Source organism: Mobula birostris, chromosome 5, assembly GCF_030028105.1.
Source record: "Mobula birostris isolate sMobBir1 chromosome 5, sMobBir1.hap1, whole genome shotgun sequence".
NCBI classification, from domain to species: Eukaryota; Metazoa; Chordata; class Chondrichthyes; order Myliobatiformes; family Myliobatidae; genus Mobula; species Mobula birostris.
In genome coordinates, this window is record NC_092374.1 from 83,480,249 (window position 1) to 83,500,948 (window position 20,700).

The following is a 20,700-nucleotide window of genomic DNA, read 5'->3' on the forward strand; positions in this document are numbered from 1 at the left end:
AAGATGAAGGAGTCAGAGAGGTCCCCATTTATCTTAATTCGGGCTGTAGGGCTGTCATATAGAGTCTGAATTACTTTAATAAACTTTTCTTGAAAGCCGAATCTTCCTAACACTCTGTATAGGAATGCCCAACTAACCGAATCAAAAGCTTTCTCAGCGTCCAATCCTACTACCATTGTCTCTGTCTCGTTCTTATTAACCTGTTCTAATATGTGCAGAGTTCTCCTTATGTTGTCCTGTGTTTGTCTTTGTTGAATAAATCCAGTCTGGTCTAAATGGATTAGGCCAGGTAAAAGCTTTTCCAATCTGCGCGCTAATATAGATGTAAATAGTTTGTAATCTAAGTTAAGAACACTAATTGGCCGATAATTGCCACATTCTAGTTTATCTTTACCCTCTTTAGGAATAACTGAAATAATCGCTTCTCTCCAGGAAGGTGGAGTTTCTCCTCTCTGCAAGATCCAATTAAAGGTGTTAAGTAGTAATGGGGCTAACTGTGTCTTCAGGGACTTGTACCACTCTGAGGTAAACCCATCAGAACCCGGGGACTTTCCAGCCTTTAACCTAGAGATGGCCACGTTCAGTTCTTTGACAGTTACTGGTCCTAATAAACTTTCATTTTGTAAATCTGTAAGTTTAGGTAGATCTAAAAAATTCAATACACTGTCTATATAGGGCTTATTGGGGGCCCGGGGTTGGGAGTACAGCTCTCGATAATATGTTTCAAAACTCTCTTGAATTTTCCCTATTGTACTCTCCACAAGCTTTGTCTTTGGATTCTTTATTTTATGAATTGTATTGTCTGCTTGTTGTTTTCGTAATTTATATGCTAATAATATAGCTGATTTACCTCCTACTTCATAATTCTTTTGTCTCAGGTAAAGAAAATTTCTTTTGAGTTTCCAACATATAAATATCGTCAATTTCACTTTGCAATTTCCTAATTTCCTGTTTTCGATTTGAATTACTTTTGTTGCTATCTACAACTTGAAGTTGTTTTAATTTTCCTTGAAGGTCTGCTAATTTTTGTGCATTGATTTTTTTCATGTGAGTGGTAATGGAAATAATTTTCCCTCTCAGTACAGCTTTCAATGTATCCCATAAGATCACTGGTGATGTTTCACCCGTGTCATTAAGGTCTAGATATTCTTTGATTTCTCCCCTTAATCTCTCCATTACTTTCGGGTTATTGAGTATATGTGAGTTTAGCCTCCATAGTGTTTTCCTCATTTTCCTTTCCAGGATTAGAGACATAGAGACTGGGCTATGATCCAACAGATCAATTGTTGCAATATTACAGTTTTTTATCCTGAGTCTATCTGTATTAAAGATAAAGAAATAGTCTATCCTTCAATAGGCTGAATGAGGGAAAGAGTAATATGTATAATCTTTACTAGTAGGGTGTAATTCCCTCCAGACATCTATAATTCCCAACTCCTCCATCAATGAATTCACTTTCCGAGTCAGAGGTTTATTCTGAGTAACTATTCTTGAAGAATCTAATATAGGATTTAATCTAATATTAAAATCCTCTCCACAAATTACTACCCCTTGAGAACTGACCATTAGGTCAAAAATGTGTCTATAAAATGACCATTCACAACCTGGAGGAGCATAACCATTCAGCAATGTTATTTCTGTACCTTCTATTCTTCCTGTAATTTTTGCGAACTGTCCTTCTTTGTCTCTAGTCTCTGAAATATGTTCATAATTAAGAGTACTTGATATTAAAGTAGCTACCCCTCTTTTGTGACTCAATTTATATGATGAATAAAATACATGCTTAAAGCCCATTCTTTTTAATTTTCCATGTTCAGATTGGCTCATATGTGTTTTCTGGAGGAAAGCTATTTGTGCCCTCTCTTTTTTCAATTTAGACATAATCTTATTTCTTTTAATTGGATTCAAAACCCCATTAACATTATAGGAAATTATTTTTACCAATTCAGTTTGCATTTTTCTCTAGTAGAAAAAAAAACTCTCCTTTTCTAACCAAACAGTAAGCAATCCCTTCTCAACAGTAAACCAAGACATATAACCATACCCTAGACATTTTTGAACGTGCAACATTTGAAAATTTTTCCCGACTTCCCACAGTGAGGCCTGAGCACCGACCCGCCTCAGTTCAGAGGGATAACCTCTACCTTCACCCTGTGTTAGAGGGCCCTCAGCAGTTTGAATAATCATAGAGTATTTTCTCCTATTTATGTCTCGACCATATTGCTATCATTCAAGTTATTCCGTCTAGTTTATTTTCAGTTACCAGTTTTCATTTTACCTTTAAGTCCGATTTACTCTTTTCAGTCATTTCTCTTAATTAATCTGTGTTCTCTGTACATTCGCCTCTGAATATTTGCAGCTTTTCCTTGTAGTTTGACACTCTGGTTCGTGTGGAGCGTCCTCGCCGCACTAACTGCCACGACTTCTGCCGAATCCTCTCCAGTAGCGACTCCGGTTGGGTGATAACTTTAATAGGTAGTCCCCGGTCTGCCAGGTCCAATGTTGCCTCCTCCACCGTAGCATAAGTTTTTGTCCCTTCGTCGTAAAAGACTCTCAGCCGAGCTGGATGCAGGGTCTGGAATCTGATGTTGTTTTCCTTCAGGACTCTCCGTGTTTCCGTATATTCCTTCCGTCTGGCAAGAATCCCCGGTGCGTAGTCGTGGTCTAAACTGATTTTACAGTTGTTCCACGTGAAACCTTTCTTTTGTCATGCCCTTTTAAGCACCTCTTCCTTCGTTCTGTAACTGAGAAATCTGACCAGAATCGATCTGGGCTGGGCGCCTGCTGGAGGCTGTGGTGCCAACGCGCGGTGAGCTCTTTCTATCTGTAGGTCTTTTGCGGCCCGTATATCAAGGTTCTCTCTAAGTAGCTTCTCCACGAAGGGAATCATCGATCCGGGTTTACCTTCAGTTCCTTCGGGAACTCCGTAAATCCTCACATTTTCCCTTCTCCAGCGGCCTTCTTGATCTATTAGTTTCCACTGGAGCTGGTCTTGCAGCTTCAGCATTTCTGCTATCACCTCCTCTGCGTTTTGTAGCTTCTCTTCAATTCCAACAATCCTCGCTTCGGCTTCATCTATCTGCGAGTTAGTTTTTACTATTTCTCCTTTAATATCTTCCAGCTGTTTGCTGTTATCTTGTCGGAACTCGCGAATCTCTCCGAGAATCAAGGACAGAGTCACCAATTCCCCCTCATGATCTCCGTCCTGGCTTGCCGTGGGGGAGCTAGGCTCGTCGCCTTGCTGCGTCTCTTTATGTTTATCAGCCTTCGGAGCGGACTTTTTAATTTTGTTCTTAGACATCATCCTTGCCCCTTTTATTAATATAGTTATGCAATATTAAGTATTTGTCTAAATTCGATTATGGGGCAGTTTACCTTCTTTTTTGTCGAGATACCTTTTCCTTACGCCGCCATTCCCTTGATGACCCGCAAGTCCCCCGCATTCCAATTTATATACATCAGGGTGCAATGAAATTCTTGGCATATGAAGCTTTCAGAATAGTGTACATGACAATAATAAATACAATGATAACAACACTGAGTGTAAAACAGCCAAATCGTGCAAAGATGGAAGAGTAAAAAGAAAGATTAAAGTGACAATAATGAAATAATCGAGAAAGGTGGAGTTAGGAAACCGTGAACATGGCAGCACCACTGGGAAGGGGATGAGAGAGAGGTGGCTTGTTCAGGACTCTGATAACAGGGGAAGAAGCTGTTCATGAGTGTGGGAATCCGGGCTTTCGAGCACCTGTATCTTCTGCAGCTGGGTGTAATGTCAGGATCAGGGTGATGGTTACACTCATTTGGTGTATTGACAGTACTAGGATAACAGTCTAACTGTAATAGGGTGTAGTGTGAATCAGTGGTTCCAGAATGAGAGTGAAAATTTCTACTCAAGTCCATAAAGAGTATAATCCTTGGCTAGACTAATCACGTGTGCATTCTGTACACTACACTTTCCATAGTATACACCGGCGTTGGATTTTCTTGTGTTTCAGAAGTTGGAAGATGGTGATTTCAGTGTTATAAGGGATGGAAGAAGGTTAAGTGGAGAGTGGGACAATCTCCTCTCTTAACCAGATATTTCAAGGGTGAACTTGGGCTAAACCTCTAAACGAACAGAATGTGGAACCCTCTCCACAATACTCCATGGATTTTGGATGCTGATTGGTTCTCCTAAGATCCATTACTCATCGAGGTACACTGAAGGGAAATAGGCCCTTTGGCCTAACTCATCCACGGCAGTTGCCGAAACAAGCTAACCTTACTTGCCAGCGATTGGCCCATATCCCTTGTTGGAAACCAGATTTAAAAAAAAAAATACTTTTATAAAATTAATTACTGTAAGATTAACATTGTTGTTTAACCATTTGTACTTATTAAACAAACTCATGTATTTTTCTACAGTATTTGGTGGTTCAAGCAGGAAGTGGTACAGCAGTTAAACTAACGGTTTATCACCTTTCTCATTTTTTATTGGCAAAGTGTTAGCACATTAACCACGTCATATAATTGTACAAATATTGATTGGTTTATTCTTAACTAAGGAATTTTTTTTTCTTTATCCAAGGAATTTTTTGCTTAACTCAATTATAAATGTGATGGATTTTTCCACAGGTGCCATCTTTTATCTTCAGCTTCTGACTGCTTTTCATTCATCTCAGCTCTTATTTAGTTTGCTTAGTATTTGTAGGTTTGTTTGTACTTTAAAATAAACAATCATTAAGAATTTAAGACTCCTTGCCATTCCTGACTCCCAGAAGAAACCCAAAGATCAGAAAATAACAGTAATCGAACACCCTCTATACCAGGGGTTCCCAACCTGAGGTCTATGGACCCCTCAGTTAATGGTAAAGCTCCATAGTATAAACAAGGTTGGGAACCCTTGCTCTAAACAATTCCTGTCAATTACCGGTACAAATAGCATTTGTAAATTGTAACCATACCCATTTCCACCACTGCCTCTGGCAGCTTGCTCCATATACCCACCATCCTCTGTGCTCCTCAGATCCCAGTTAAATCTTTTCCTACTCACCTTAAACTGATCAATTTGTGATAGGATATCTGTTGGATTCAGTTGTCGAAGGATTTGGAGAGGAGGCCACAGAGTTCCCAGTTACCAGCCTTTACAGAAACCAGGAAAACCGTTTTCCTGGTTCCATCAAATCTCCACACACCCTTCCTGCATCCAACTTTTCCAACCCGAAATCTGTTAGTAGGATCCAAGCCAGATGTTGACTGTTAACTTCAGCCAAACAACACCTCAACGTCCTTTCCCTTCTCAGGCATGACAATGAAGAGAAGCTTCTCACCTGGCAGAGGAAGGAGCTCCTTGAACCTGGCACAGAGGGCTTGATATTCGCAAGTCTTCTTGGGATTCACTTCAGGAGGTGGCGTCCAGCACAGGTTCTCCTTGATTCCTTGGGAAAGAACAACAGGGATCTCAGTAGGGTATCCAGAAGGGCAGTGGGGGCAACTGTGACAGTAGGATCTGTGTGATGGACACAAGGCTTAATCGTATAGTTCAGCTCATTGGCTTGCCTGCTAGCTGTCACTGAATATCACTCTTTACTCTCATCAAGTTACCAACTTGTCCTACTCAAGTGACTTGAACATTAAAATCCAATATTACCATTTAAGTGTAGCACCAAGAAAGATGTTACACTGTCAGCTATTTTCTGGATGAGAGCAAAAGCCGAGGTTCCATCTGCCATCTCAGAAAAGATCTCATAACATCACTTGAGGAGTACCAGCTGTCCTCTGGCTAATCTAAATCTTTTGCTCAGCATCACTGCAACAGATTGGATTACATCCATGAGAACTGTTTGAAAGCTGATTTCTCCTAAAGTGAGAAATGTCTTCTATACCTACCCATGCCGTATCACTGTCGAGTGGGGGTAAGGCTTATTTGCCGGACAAAAGCTGCTTCTGTCATGTTGGTCAGTAATTGGTTTGTTTAAAGTTTGCAATGCTTTTCTCCCCCCATTGGTTGGCTTGCGTGCCATGGTGCCCAATTCCAGTTCTGGGCCCCTGGGGTTGGGGGGGGGGTGCGGGAGGTGGATACTAGAGTAGCATGCGCGAGAAGTTCGCTCTCTTTCCTGCCATTGACGGGGCCCACTACAGTCTAAAGTCGTAACCAGCACTGAAGATCCATTGAGAAAGAGCTCTGCAGATGTAGACAGGACGCGCGTTTGTTAAGTATCCGTTTGTAGCATGTTTAGTTTGTTGGTTTTATAAGTCAGGAAGATTTAGCAGATTATCTGTTCAATTAAAGGTAACTGAATGTACAATGCAGTGGTAGCTGAGACGAATACTTGTTTAGCTAGACGCCAGGATTAGTGTTGCACTGTTCATTTTTAAATAAATACATAATGCACCCATTTTAAAATGTCTTTGGTTTCACTTGTCGGATCTTCCAACCTGCTCTCCCATGTTACAATCACTCGATATACACTTGTTATAATCTTTCATTGACTAATCACTTCAATGTCAACTAACTGAATGTACACTGCACTCATGGGTGGAAGTAGAGTAGTGGTTAGCACAGCACCTTACAGTGCAGGCTACATGGCTTCAATTCCTGACACTGTCTGTAAGGAGTTTGTACATTCTCCCCGTAACCATGGGGGGTTCCTCCGGGTGCTCTGGTTTCCTCCTACAGTCCAAAGATGCACTGGTTGGTAGGGTAATTGGTCATTGTAAATTATCCCATGATTAGACTAGGTTAGTGGGTGGCAAAGCTCAAAGGATGGTAGGGCCTACTCCATGCTATATCTCAATAAACTTAAAAAAAAATAAAATTAATGATCATCAGACATGTTATTATCAGCATGAAAAATTGAGTGACAGAATTCTGTAAATGAGGTCATTTGTAATCCAGGGAGCCCCTATAACCAACCACCTGTGACCACAAGAAACTGCAGACTTGTAGTCACAACTCAGCACGACAAGGAAACCAGCTTCCCCTCTATAAACTCTGTCCATACCTCCTGCTGTCTCAGTAAGTCAGCCAGGACAATGAAAGACTCCACTAGCCCTGGACACTCACTCTTCTCCCCTTTTTCATCAGGGAGATACAAACCTTCTGAAAGCACATACCACTAGGGTCAAGGACAACTTCTACCCCACTCTTATTAGACTATTGTGTGGTTCTCTAATATATTAAGGTGGACTCTTGACCTCATGTATGACCTTGCACCTTTTTTTTTGGTAATATAATTTTTATTGAATTTTCAAAAAGAATACATGAAAAAATAGAATCTACCCTCCCCCCTCCCCTTAACCCCCCCCCCCCATATATAGTCCTACCTAAAAAGAAAGAAAGAAAAAAGAAAGAAAGAAAGAAAAGAACCGCCTGGGTATTGGAAGGTTTCCACATGCTCCATGGGATTCAAAATAAATTTGGTATAATTATTCGTTACTTTCCCCAAGTGACCAAAGTCTTTATCGGAGCACTTAAATATGCCATCCTATCTTTTGTAAATAAGGGCGCCAAATATTCAAAAATGTTACATATTTGTCTCTTAAATTATAAGTAATTTTTTCGAGTGGAATAGAACTAGCCATTTCATTATTCCAACGATCCATACTTAAATACGAATCAGATTTCCAAGTAACTGCTATAGTCTTCTTAGCTACTGCCAATGCAATTTTTATAAATTCTTTCTGATATTTATTGAATTTAAGTTTCGGTTTTATCCCTTCAATATCACCTAATAGAAATAATACAGGGTTATGTGGAAGTTGAGTTCCAGTAATTTGTTCCAATAAGATTCTTAAATTTATCCAAAAGGGTTGAATTTTAAAACAAGACCAAGTAGAATGTAAAAAAGTACCAATTTCTTGATTACACTGAAAACATTTATCAGATAGATTTGAATTTAATCTATTTATTTTTTGCGGTGTAATATATAATTGGTGTAAAAAATTATATTGTACTAATCTAAGTCGAACATTTATTGTATTTGTCATACTGTCAAGACAAAGTCTTGACCAATTTGTTTCATCAATATTAATATTCAGATCTGTTTCCCATTTTTGCTTTGACTTATGGGTTCCTTGTTTAATTGTCTGTTCTTGAATCAAATTATACATACAAGAAATAAATTTTTTAATTTTCCCTTTTTGTATTAAAATTCCAATTTCATTAGGTTTTGACAAAAACATTGTTTGACCCAGCTTACCTTTTAATTAAGCCCTTAATTGAAAGTAACAAAAGAAAGTATTATTAGATATTTTATACTTATCCTTTAATTGTTCAAATGACATCAATATACCTCGTTCAAAACAATCTCCTATAAATTTAATCCCTTTTTGGTACCAATTATATAAAAGTTGATTGTCTATTGTAAAAGGAATAAGTCTGTTTTGGAACAAAGGTCTCCTTGCTAATAGAGATTTCTGTGTTTCATTATCAACATTTATCTTATTCCATAGATCAATCAAATGTGTTAATATAGGAGATTCTTTCTTTTCCCGTATCAATTTAGATTCCCATTTATATATAAAATCTTCAGGTCTATTTTCTCCTATCTTGTCTAGTTCTATTTTAATCCATGCTAGTTTTCGATCATTGAAGAAAGATGCAATAATCTAAGTTGATTTGCTTTATAATAGTTTTTAAAGTTTGGAAGTTGTAACCCTCCTAACCCAAATTTACATGTCAATTTTTCCAATGATATTCTTGACATTTCACCTTTCCAAAGAAATTTTCTCACACATTTATTTAACTCTTGAAAAAATTTCTGTGGCAATTGTATTGGTAATGTTTGAAACAAATACTGTAATCTAGGAAATATATTCATTTTTACAACATTGACTCTACCTACTAATGTTATTGGTAATATCATCCATTTGTCAAGATCTTCTTGAATTTTTTTCAATAGTGGTAAATAATTAAATTTATATAAATTCTTTACATCATTATCAAGTCTTATACCTAAATACTTTATACCATTTACCAGCCATCTAAATTGGGTTACTAATCGACATTGACTATAGTCTCCTTTAGTAAGAGGTAAAATTTCACTTTTATCCCAATTTATTTTGTAACCTGATACCTTCCCATATTCATCCAATCTAGAAGATAATTTATGTAACGAATGTTGTGGGTTTGTTAAATAGATCAAAACATCATCGGCAAAAAGATTAATTTTATATTCCTCCTGATTAACTCTAAAACCCATAATATCTGGATCAATTCTAATTAGTTCTGCTGATGGCTCTATCGCCAATACAAATAAAGCAGGTGATAGTGGACAACCTTGTCTAGTTGACCTTTTTAACTGGAATGGTGTTGAAATTTGAGAGTTTGTCACTACTTTAGCTTTAGGGTTAGAATTTAAAGTTTTAATCCAATTTATAAAAGATGTTCCTAACCCATATTTTTCTAGTACTTTAAATAAAAAAATCCCATTCTAATCTATCAAATGCTTTTTCTGCATCCAAAGCTACTACTATACTCTTCTCATCCCTTTTTTGTGCCAAATGAATTATACTGAGTAGCCGGGTTACATTATCTGCCAATTGTCTATTTTTAATAAATCCTGTTTGATCCATTTGTATTAATTTTGGTAAATATTTAGATAATCTATTCGATAAAATTTTTGCTATTATTTTATAATCTGTATTCAATAAAGAAATAGGCCTGTATGATGCTGGTTTCATAGGGTCTCTGTCTTTTTTTGGCAATAATATTACAATCGCTGTTGAAAAAGATTCTGGAAGTGTATGTATTTTTTCTGCTTGATGTATTAGTTCCATAAAAAGAGGAAAACCTTGCACCTTATGGTTTACCTGTGCTGCACTTGCTCTGTAGTTGCTACACTTGACTCTGCATTCTATTATTGCATGGGTTCCCAAACCAGGGTCCTCAGACCCCTTGCTTAATGGTACTGGACCATGGCATAAGAAAGGTTGGGAACCACTGTATTATTGTTTTACCTTGTACATAGAACACAGAACAGTACAGCACAGGAACAGGCCCTTTGGCTCACAATGTTGTGCCAAACCAACTTAAAAAGCAAATCAAATCACCCAAACACTAATCCATCTTCCTCACAGTCATGTGCCTATCTGAACATCTCTTAAAAGCCTCTACCACCATACCAGGCATCTACCGTTTTCTGAGTAAAAAACTTACCACTAACCATTTTTTTGACCAGTCAGGGTTGTTAGCTCTGAGCTGAACTCTTGAACCCAGAGGACCAGTGGACCACTCTTTAACTGGTCTCTACCCCTTTGACCTGTTTGGCATGGGTGTTCCTACCAGAAGGCAAAGCATAAAGCCTCGACTCCAGCCAACATAACTCTCTGGGTCATTGAGGCACGTAAGCCTCCAAACCCAATGACAAGGCTGTGGTCCGCTTGGAGAATAGAAGGTGACACAAAGAATGGAAATAAGCCATTCACCGCAACCAACACTCACCCCATCTTAGTCCCTTCTCTTCAGCTCTCCTCTCCCTTCACCCATCCTAGATGTAACACTCTCTACTTACAGCACACCAATCTCAACCTTACCAAGTCTGCAGACTGACCTCCATCTTGTGGAACCTCTTGGACACCTCATAGCTCCCCAGCCCTTCTGGACCACAGCACCACCAATGATGATCAGGCCCCCATTGTTCATACCATCACAAATCTCAACCCTCCACTGCCTTCAACCTGCCAGCTCCCCAACCTTTGCAATGGCTGTTACCATCTCCCTGTCAGATGAAGAGCCTTGAAGCAAAAATTTGACTGTTCATTTCCATTGACAGTTCCTGCTTGACACCTTTAGGTCTTTCAGCATCCTGAGGTGTCATAATCTGCTGTCTCATTTGCCATCTCCAGGTTTTTACCAGATTGATTCCTGGGATGGCAGGACTTTCATATGATGAAAGACTGGATCGACTAGGCTTATACTCTCTGGAATTTAGAAGATTGAGGGGGGATCTTATTGAAATGTATAAAATTCTAAAGGGATTGGACAGGCTAGATGCAGGAAGACTGTTCCCGATGTTGGGGAAGTCCAGAACGAGGGGTCACAGTTTAAGGATAAAGGCAAAGCCTTTTAGGATCGAGATGAGGAAAAACTTCTTCACACAGAGAGTGGTGAATCTGTGGAATTCTCTGCCACAGGAAACAGTTGAGGCCAGTTCATTGGCTATATTTAAGAGGGAGTTAGATATGGCCCTTGTGGCTAAAGGGATCAGGGGGTATGGAGAGAAGGCAGGTACAGGGTTCTGAGTTGGATGATCAGCCATGATCATACCGAATGGCCTACTCCTGCACCTATTTTCTATGTTTCTATGTTAACCACTTATCCACACACTAGGACTGATTAACCTACCTATTCACAGCTTTGGATTCACTGGCTTCCAAACACTTCGAAACTTCCGGCTCCTGAAGTTGTAAAGGCCTTTCTTTCTCTGCCCTGGTCCTACTTTCAATAACTACCACATTCTGAGGGGGTCCAGAGTCATAAATGTAGCAGCATTGTAGCATAGTGGTTAGCACAGCGCTTTACAGTACCAGCGACCCAGGTTCAATTCCCATCACTGTCTGCAAGGAGATAGTACGGTCTCCCCACGACTGCATGGGTTTCTTCCGGGTGCTTTGGTTTCCTCCCACATTCCAAAGATGTACCAGTTGATAGTCTAATTGGTTATTTTAAATTGCCCTGTATTAGGCTAGGGTTAAATCAGGAGATTGTTGTGTGGCACGGCCTAAAGAATATATAGTTAGTGCGGCCAATTCAAACCTGTATGAAGTTCAGGATGCCAAAAGGGTTCAACCTCACTGGGGAGAAAACAATGGGGTTTACACTCACCATCAACCACGTCAGCTTTCTCCACATCACCCTGGCAACGTAAGTGGCTGCCATCACCTCCCGGGGCCATGATATCGTTGGTCACTATGGTAACCTGCCAGAGTAAGGCGTGTTAGTCCTGAGAACTGGTCCAGAGGAATGATTCGGCAATTTCTACAAACTTTGAGACTCAAATCAAAAGTGGTCAGGAAGAAAACAAAGTACTTTAACCAGAGTCAAAATCAGTCAAAGTTGAAGTTAAATAAGAAGCAATACATGGAATCTAAATTACTGGAGGAACTCAGCAGATCAGGCAACATCTATGGAAATGAATAAACATTTTGGGCCGAAATCCTTCTCCAGGACTGGAAAGGAAAGGGGAAGATGCCAGAATAAAAAGGTGGGGGAGGGGAAGGAGAATAGCTAGGTGACAGGTGAAGCCAAGTGGGTGGGAGAGGTAAAGGACTGGAGAGGAAGAAATCTGATAGGAGAGGATAGTGGACCATGGGAGAAAGGGAAGGAGGTGGTGATGATAGGCAGGTGAGAAGAGGTAACAGGCCGGCGTGGGGAACAGAAGAAGAAAGGAGGGAGAGGTTAAAAAAAATTACTGTTAGGAAAAAAACTGATATTCACGTAATCAGGTTGGAGGCTACCCAGACGGAATGTAAGGTGCTGCTCCTTCAACCCGAGGGTGGTCTCGTCTTGGCACAAGAGGCGGCAAGGACTGACATGTCAGAACGGCAATCGGAATCAGAATTGAAATGTTTGGCCACCGGGAAGTTCCGCTTGCGGCGGATGGAGTGGAAATGCTTGATGAAGTGGTCACTACGAATTACAATGGGTCTCTCAATGTAGAGTAGGCTGAAATGGGAGCACCAATTATGTGTGTTGCTTTGGATTTCCAGCCTCTGCAGACTTTCTCGTGTAAGATGAGAAGTGCTTTTAAAAGCTGAATGCATTGCAGGTCAACACGCTCAAAATGCTGGAAGAACTCAGCAAGTCTGGCTGCATCTTGGCCTGAAATGGCGAAGGTTTATTCTCTTCCATTGATGCTGCCTGATGTACTGAGTTTCTCTTGCATTTTGCTCTGTATTTCCAGCATCTGTATAATCTCATTTTATGAATAAACTGCAGGTACCTTGATAATATCATACACAGCAGCTGCACTTGCCCAAGACCAGAAGGAATTGCAGAGCTGTGAACTCAGCCCAGCCCATCATGTGAACCGGCTCCCTGCTACTGACTCAAGAAAGCATATAATCTTTGTGATAAACTTCTAGAGAGACAAGTTTGCATTACTGGGATTCTGTACTAAACTGGTGACTCCGGTCATTCCAGTACCTTACAGATCTGGAGACAAAGTGGTACAGAAGCTGCTGCCTCACCCCAAGTTCCACAGAACAAACTACGTTCTTCGCAGGTGGTGGATCTTTGAATCAGTTGTGCAGCCTGGGGCCTCGCTATCCCCAGGAGTGGCATAGAAGGTATGCACCTCTGGGGAGTGGCCTTGTGGATGGCCTGGTTTTTTCCTGATTTAGCTGACTGAGGCATCACGGAAGACTGAAATGGAGAAGTGACAGTGAAGATTGTAACATGGGAACAGTGAGCCACTGGTCTCTGCTCCCGTTGTTACAGAAACAATCTCTCTCTCTCTCTGGTGAGAGAGAAACTGTCTGAGGTACCGAAGTGCTGGGTTATAGACGGTGGTTGTGATGGGGCTTTCGATCAAGGTCTCTTTGGGAGTTTTGTTATTACTTGCATTGGTGGTGGTGGTGGTGGTGGGGGTGGGGGGACCGGTGCTTCTGCTTGCGCAAATGGTGGGGAGGAGGAGGGATGATGCTTCTGCATGGGAGGGGGCGGGGGACTTTGAGGTTCTGATGTCTCTATCATTCATTCTATGGGGTTACTTGTTTCGTGGATGTCTGAAGAGTAAGAATTTCAGGTTGTATACACATTCTGTTTTAAATTGAACCATTTGAACTACCTTGTTGTCCGAGCAGAGTTTGTCTTTCCCTTCCTTTCTGAGATCATGTGGGTTTTCACTCATGCTCCAGTTTCCCTCCAGATGTCAAGTACACAACAGTGGGTCAAATAAACTTATCTGCTGGACGAACCCAGTGGGTTGAGACTTTATAATGTTATCAATCAGACACTGCACTTGGAATATGGTGAGCAGTTCTGAGTCCTTTATCTAAGAAAAGGTATGCTGGCATTGGGGAGGGTCCACAGAAGGTCCACATGAATGTTCCTGGAATGAAAGGGTTATTGTACAAGGAGGGCTTGATGGCTCCAGGCTTGTACTGGTGGAGTTTAGAAGAATGGGGGAGGGAGAAATCACACTAAAACCTATCCACTGTTGGAAGGCCTAGATAAAATGGACATTAAGAGGAAGTTGTCTACACTGTGAGGGTGTAGGACCAGAGGGCACAGCCTTAAAATACAAGAACGTTCTTTTAGGACAGAGATGAGAAGGAATTTCTTAGTCAGAGGGTGGTGAATCTATGGAATTCATTGCTGCGGTCAGCTGTGGAAGCCAAGTCATTGAGTTCTTGATTAGTAAAGGTGCCAAAGGTTATGGGGAGAAGATAGAAGAACGGGGTTGAGAGGGATAATAAATCAGCCTTGGTGGATCAGACTCGATAAGCAGAATGGCCTAATTCTGCTATGACTTATGGTCTTAAGGGCAGACGGTACTGTCCATGCTTCAGGACAAAACCTTGCGTGCAGAATTCCTTTCCCCACAGAAAAGCTCCCCGTCCAGAATTCCTTTCCCCTGCATCTGGAATGCATCTTCCTACAGATGCTGCTCGACCTGCTGAGTTCCTCTAGTGGAATTACTTGATGCTCTGGATTCTCAGCATCTGTAATGACGTGTTTCTGTGCTGGAGGGTGAATAATCTGTTGTAAGTTGTGCCTTACTGAAGGTACGTGGCAAAAGATTTACAGCAGAGTTGATGGAGCAAGTTACAGGAATAGGACTGACACTCAGTGACCATTTTAATAGATACACCTGTACACCTGCTTGTTAATGCAAATATCTAATCAGCCAATCATGTGGCAGAAACTCAATGCATAAAAGCCTGCAGACACGGTCAAAAGGTTCATACGTTGTTCACACCAAACATCAAAATGGGTAAGAAATGAGATGCAAGTGACTTTGACCATGCCAGATAGGGTGGTTTGAGTAGCTTCAGAAGAGCTGTGATTTTCACACACAACATTCTCTAGAGTTTACAGAGAGTGGTGCAAGAAACAAAAAACATCCAGTGAGCAGCAGTACTGTGGGTGAAAATGCTTTGTTAATGAGTGAGGTCAGAGGAAAATGGCCAGGCTGGTTCAAGCTGACAGGAAGGTGACAGTAACTCAAATAACCACACATTACAACCGTGGTGTGTAGAAGAGCATCTCTGAAGGCACGACACACCAAAACTTGAAGTGGATGGGCTACAGGAGCAGAAGACCAGGAATAGTTAAATGGCCACAGAGTGTATAGGATGAGCCAAATTATTTCATACATCATAGATAAATATGGAAAGGACAGGAAGGAACTTGATCCATTAGAAGTGCTTGAACAGAGGAGGCTGGCAGTGGGAGGGGATAGAGAGATTGAAATCAATTATAAAGTAACTGCCCTGGCCGGTCCCAAGCCCGGCTGTGAAAGGAGGGTTGGACATGGGGCTAGGAACCCCATCCTGTGAAGCCCCAGAGCTACAGAAAGAGGAAGGATTTTCCACACCAAGAAGGTTGGCTGCACCTGGGGACAACTTGAAAGACTGGCCCAGGACACAGGACTCTGGCAAGCAGCATTCGATGGCCTTTGCCCCAGTAGGGTTGATGGGCTTAAGATGATGACAACTTGTTTGGATGAGAGCTTGTTAGGGATTCAGGAATTTAAACAAGTGAATATAGCAGATGTCAATTTAAACCAGTTCTCAATGCAACTTTCAAGCAGTAATCAATTTTGAAATTAGTAGGTATTACAGAGCACAGGCTGCTGGTCCACAGCAGGTGGTTGGCTGCTCAATATATGCTTTGAATCCCAACCTCAACCAGCAGATGTTCTCACCTGCATAAGCCCCAACATTAGCTGTGGGTGATTCGGTCAATATTGCCCAATTAACTATAGCCCCATTATCTAAGTTAGTTTGCATCATTCTTCCAAAGATCATGAGGGCTCGCACACCAGACTAAAACTTGTCTCTTAGCTGATCAAGCATGTTCATAGGCATATTTGACCATAAGATATTGGAGCAGAATTAAGCCATACGTTCCATCAAGTCTGCTCGACCATCTCATTCTGGCTGATCCATTTCTCTCTCAGACCCAGTTTCCTGCCTTCTCCCCATATCCCTTTGTGCCCTGACTAATCAGGAATCTATCAACCTCTGCCTTAAATATACCCGATGACTTGGCCTCCACAGCTGCCTGTAGCAATGAATTCTACAGATTCAACACTCTGGTGAAAGAAATTCTAAATGGATGTCCCTCTATTCTGAGGCTGTCCTCTCGTCCTAGACTCCCCAACCATATGAAACATCTGCTCTGCATCCACACTATCAAGGCCTTCCAACATTCAACAGGTTTCAATGAGATCATCCCTTGCTCTTCTCAATTCTAGTGAGTAGAGGCCCAGAGCCATCAAATGTTCCCCATATGACATGCCTTTCAATCTGGAATCATTTTAGTAAACTCCTTTAAGCCCTCTCCAGTTTCAGCATATCCTTTCTAAGGTAGGGATGCTCATAATACTCCAAGAGAGGCCTCACCAGTGCCTTATAAAACTCAACATTACATCCTTTTTTTAATATCCTAGTCCTCTCGAAATGAATGCTAACATCGCATTTGTTTTCCTCACCACCAACTCGACCTGCAAATTAACCTTTAAGGAATCCTGCACGAGGACTCCCAAGTCCCTTTGCACCTCAGATTTTTGAATTTTCTCTCCATTTAGAGAATAGTCTACACTTTTATTTCTTCTACCAAGGTGCACGACCATGTACTTCCCGACACTGTATTCCATCTGTCTCTCTGCCGATTCTCCACTGACAGATTTGTATCTACGGTGAGGTGTGGGCCTCTGTCGGTCAGAGTTGACCATGGATATATGCATCCTAGCTGTCCAGATGTACAAGCCTGGGCAGTATGATATGGAGAGCAAGCTGTTGCCCATGTGGGAAGCTCCCCCTCTCCACACATTTGACGAACCCAAAAAATGGCAGGGACTGAAACAGTTTGGTACCAGCAGCATCACAGAAGTTGCCAGTCACCACTGAACTCAATGTAGGACTGCCTTTGGGACTCCAACTCTGGATTTCTCCCCTCGGGGTTTAATCCTGAAGCCTTCCCGATGAGTGGGCATAGCTGCAAGGCAGCAGAGGTTTGAGATCAGAGTTTTCCTTCTCCAAGATGAGCTGCCAACCATGGCTGATGAGCCCCATCTGCCTGAAGCGACTGGTTTTAAGGTGCCAGCAACCCACCTTTGCCCCTTCTCCTGTCCGTCGAAACGATTCTGCCGGGCTCAGTAGCTAAGCCACATGTGAAGGCCAGGAGCTGGACTTGGTTGTCAGAGACTATTTGAGGTGCACACCATTTGGAGCATTTAGTAGGTAGTGGGAACTTGTCCCCATGACCATCCTGGCTATGACAACCTTAATAATGACGATATTGACACAGCAATTCATTGGACATGTGATTAGGAAAGAGGAGTTAGAATGCACGGTAATTATGGGAAAGACTGAAGGGAGGAAAGCAAGAGGAAGACAAAGACAAATGATGATGCAGCCAGAGAACTGGAAATGAATACCAATGAATTGATCCACTTGACCCGAAACAGGAGTGTGTGGGCCATGGCAGTCAAAGCTCAAACTGGGCATGGCACCTGATGATGATTGATGCAGCCCTCACAACACCCATCTTGGGCGTCTGGTTCTCTGTTCCCATAAGCTTTAAGACCATCTGTGTGAATCTGTTTGTCTCAACCAGGCGTCTGAACGTATCAGTTACAATCCGCTCTCATTCTAAATCAGAATCAGGTTTAACTTCACTGGCATTGTCATGAAATTTGTCGTCTTTGCGGCAGAAGCACAATGCAATAAATGATAATAGAAAGAAACTGTGAATTACAGTAAATATGTATCAAACAATTACAGTAAATAAGTAGTGCAAAATAGAGGAAAAAAAAGTAGTGACGTGGCGTTCATGGGTTCAATGTCCATTCAGAAATCAGATAGCAGAGGGGAAGAAGCTGTTCCTGAATCGCTAGTGGGTGCCTTCAAGCCTCTGTACCTCCTCCCAGATGGTAGCACTGAGAACAAGGCATGACCGAAGTGCTGAGGGTCCTTTATGATGGACGCCGCCTTTTTGAGGCATCGCTCCTTGAAGCTGTCCTGGATACTACAGGTGCTAGTGGTCATGATGGAGCTGACCTCACTACTCTCCTCCTCCCCAGACAGGATGGACAGACAAAGATATATGTGGTAATTCTCAGTTTTATTATTATGTATTGCGGAGTACTGTTGCCGCATAACAACAAATTTCACGACCTATGCCAGTGATATTAAACCTGATTCTGAACTCAGTAACTCAGGTCGATTATGTTTCCAGTATCTGCAGAATCTGTTGTGTAGGTGTAATTAGGGGAAAGACATTTTATAGAAAAAGAGTTGTGATCGGGGACAGCTCTTTCTCTGTAAGATGAAGGATTTGTCCAGTTATATATCATACAAAAGGAGTGAGTAAATGTAAAATATTGATCCAATGAAAGACAGCTTTTCATTTGGTCTATTTAACCAGAGGGCTCCCCATGTTCCAGTAGAGACTCTCACCTGTTCACACTGACCGTACAGGTCGACGACTACGAAACAAGGGTTAGGAATGTCTTGGGCAGCAATGCCTTGGTCCATCCCATTAACATACAGGTGCAGACCTTGCGTGTTGTCCACTAGGAGCCCAAGGACAGTTCCTTCAGGGCATGTGTCCAGATTGGGACCATAATTGTCACAAATCTAATCAAAATTGGAAAAAAAATGTGATTTTCAACCATGTGTTCACAGACCTTTGCCTTGCTGACAATAGAGAGCAGGAGATGTAAAACGAGTAAATCATTTCAGAGACAACGCAAGAACAAGGAGGGGGAGTGGAAGTGACAGAAAATGCTGGGAGGAGAGGGGTGAGAATTAGAGGCACTGGTGTGAGGGGCAAGATGAGGAAGTGACAGCTAACAATGGAATGACAGAGAGGGGGAGTGACAAGCCACGAATGGCGGGAAGAGGGAGTGACAGGCCACGGCTGGATGTACGGGACAGGGAGGGAGGACCGACAGACCATGTTGATGGGGGCATGGGGGGGGGGTGGTGACAGGCCACGATGGGACAATGGGGTGGGGTAAGTGACAGGACATGGTGGGGGAGGGATGGGGAGGGGGGGAACAACAGGCCACAGTGCGCAGACGGGGAAGTGGAGTGACAGGCCAAGACAGGGAGCAAGGGTGGGGAGCGGGGAAGTGATTGGCCACGACTGGAGTGATGGGACAGGGACGGGGGAGTGACAGGCTACGACTAGAAGGATGGACAGGGGAGTGACAGGCCACGACTGGAAGGATGGGACAGGGACAGGGGAGTGACAGGCCAGGATTGGAAGGATGGGACAGGGACAGGCGAGTGACAGGCCACGACTGGAAGGATGGGACAGGGACAGGGGAGTGACAGGCCACGACTGGAAGGATGGAACAGGGACAGGGGAGTGACAGGCCACGAATGGAAGGATGGGACAACGATGAGGGAGTGACAGGCCACGGCAGAGGGTAAGGGAAGCTGGAGAGACAGGTCACAGCAGAGGAACAGGGAGGAAGGTGTGACAAGGCCACAACGGGGGACAAGGAGAGGGGAGTGACAGACCATGCTGGGAGGACAATGACAGGGAATCACACAGACAAAGCTGGAGTGGAGAGGAGGGAGGAGGAGGAGGAGGAGGAGGAGTGACAGACAATAATGTGAGGATTGGGGTTGTTAGTTACAGAAGCTGTTAGAAGACAAAATCATAGAAGAATTCAGATGTTGGTAAACTAATTTGTCTCCATGGAGAGAAAGCGCGTGGAAGAGAAAGCGCAAGCTACTGTTTTAGATCCAATACTCTTTATCCAGATGGGGAGAGTAAGGAACTGTTTTACGTTTCCACACGTATTCGATGGAATTCTTTTCCACTCTTTCCACTTTTAGTCCTTTGTCCTCACCACCCAGGACATGCTCTTTTCTCACTGCTGCTATTAGATAAAAGATACAAGAGCCTCAGGACTCACACCGTCAGGTTCAAGAACGGTTACTACCCTCCTGAACAAAAGGGGATAACGACACTCATTCTACTTCTGGTGTTCCTACAACTGATGGTCTCACTTTAAGGACTTCTTATCCTGTTACTTCTTGCTCTTGTTATTTATTGCTATTTATTTATATTTGCATTTGCACAGTTTGTTGTTGATCGATCCTGTTTACAGTTTCTGTTCTATAGATTAGCTAAGTATGCCTGCAGGAAAAAGAATCTCAGGGTTGTATGTGGTGACATATGTAATCTGGTAATAAATTTTACCTTGACTTTATGCTTTTTATTCCACACATTAAAATCATGTTGATGTCACAGCCAAGTCATCTCTACTCCCTGGGAAAGCTAAAGAAATTCGGCATGTCCCTGTCGACTCCTCCCAATTTTTATTAATGCATCATAGAAAGTATTCTGTCTGGATTCATCACAACTCGGTACGGCAACTGCTCATCAGAGGAAACAGCCTCTCCTCCACGGGTAGTCTATGCTTCTCGCTGCCTCAGTAAATCAGCCAGCATAATCAAAAACCCACCCACGCCGGAAATTCTTTCTTCTTCCCTCTCTCACTGGGCAGAAGATACAAGCGCCTGAAAGCA

General features: G+C 42.2%; 1 protein-coding gene across 2 annotated transcripts in view; it reads right to left on the reverse strand.

Annotated features, from left to right (window-relative positions):
• The window catches only part of neurl4 (neuralized E3 ubiquitin protein ligase 4), a 127,713-nt gene that overhangs the window by 12,092 nt on the left and 94,921 nt on the right, over positions 1 to 20,700 (reverse strand). For both annotated transcript variants that reach the window (XM_072258272.1, XM_072258271.1), the window contains exons 22-24: positions 18,613 to 18,792; positions 11,810 to 11,903; positions 5,313 to 5,420 (exon numbers count right to left, since the gene is read on the reverse strand). In XM_072258272.1, the coding sequence (XP_072114373.1) occupies positions 5,313 to 5,420; positions 11,810 to 11,903; positions 18,613 to 18,792 (382 nt within the window). The remainder of the gene's footprint in view (positions 1 to 5,312; positions 5,421 to 11,809; positions 11,904 to 18,612; positions 18,793 to 20,700) is intronic.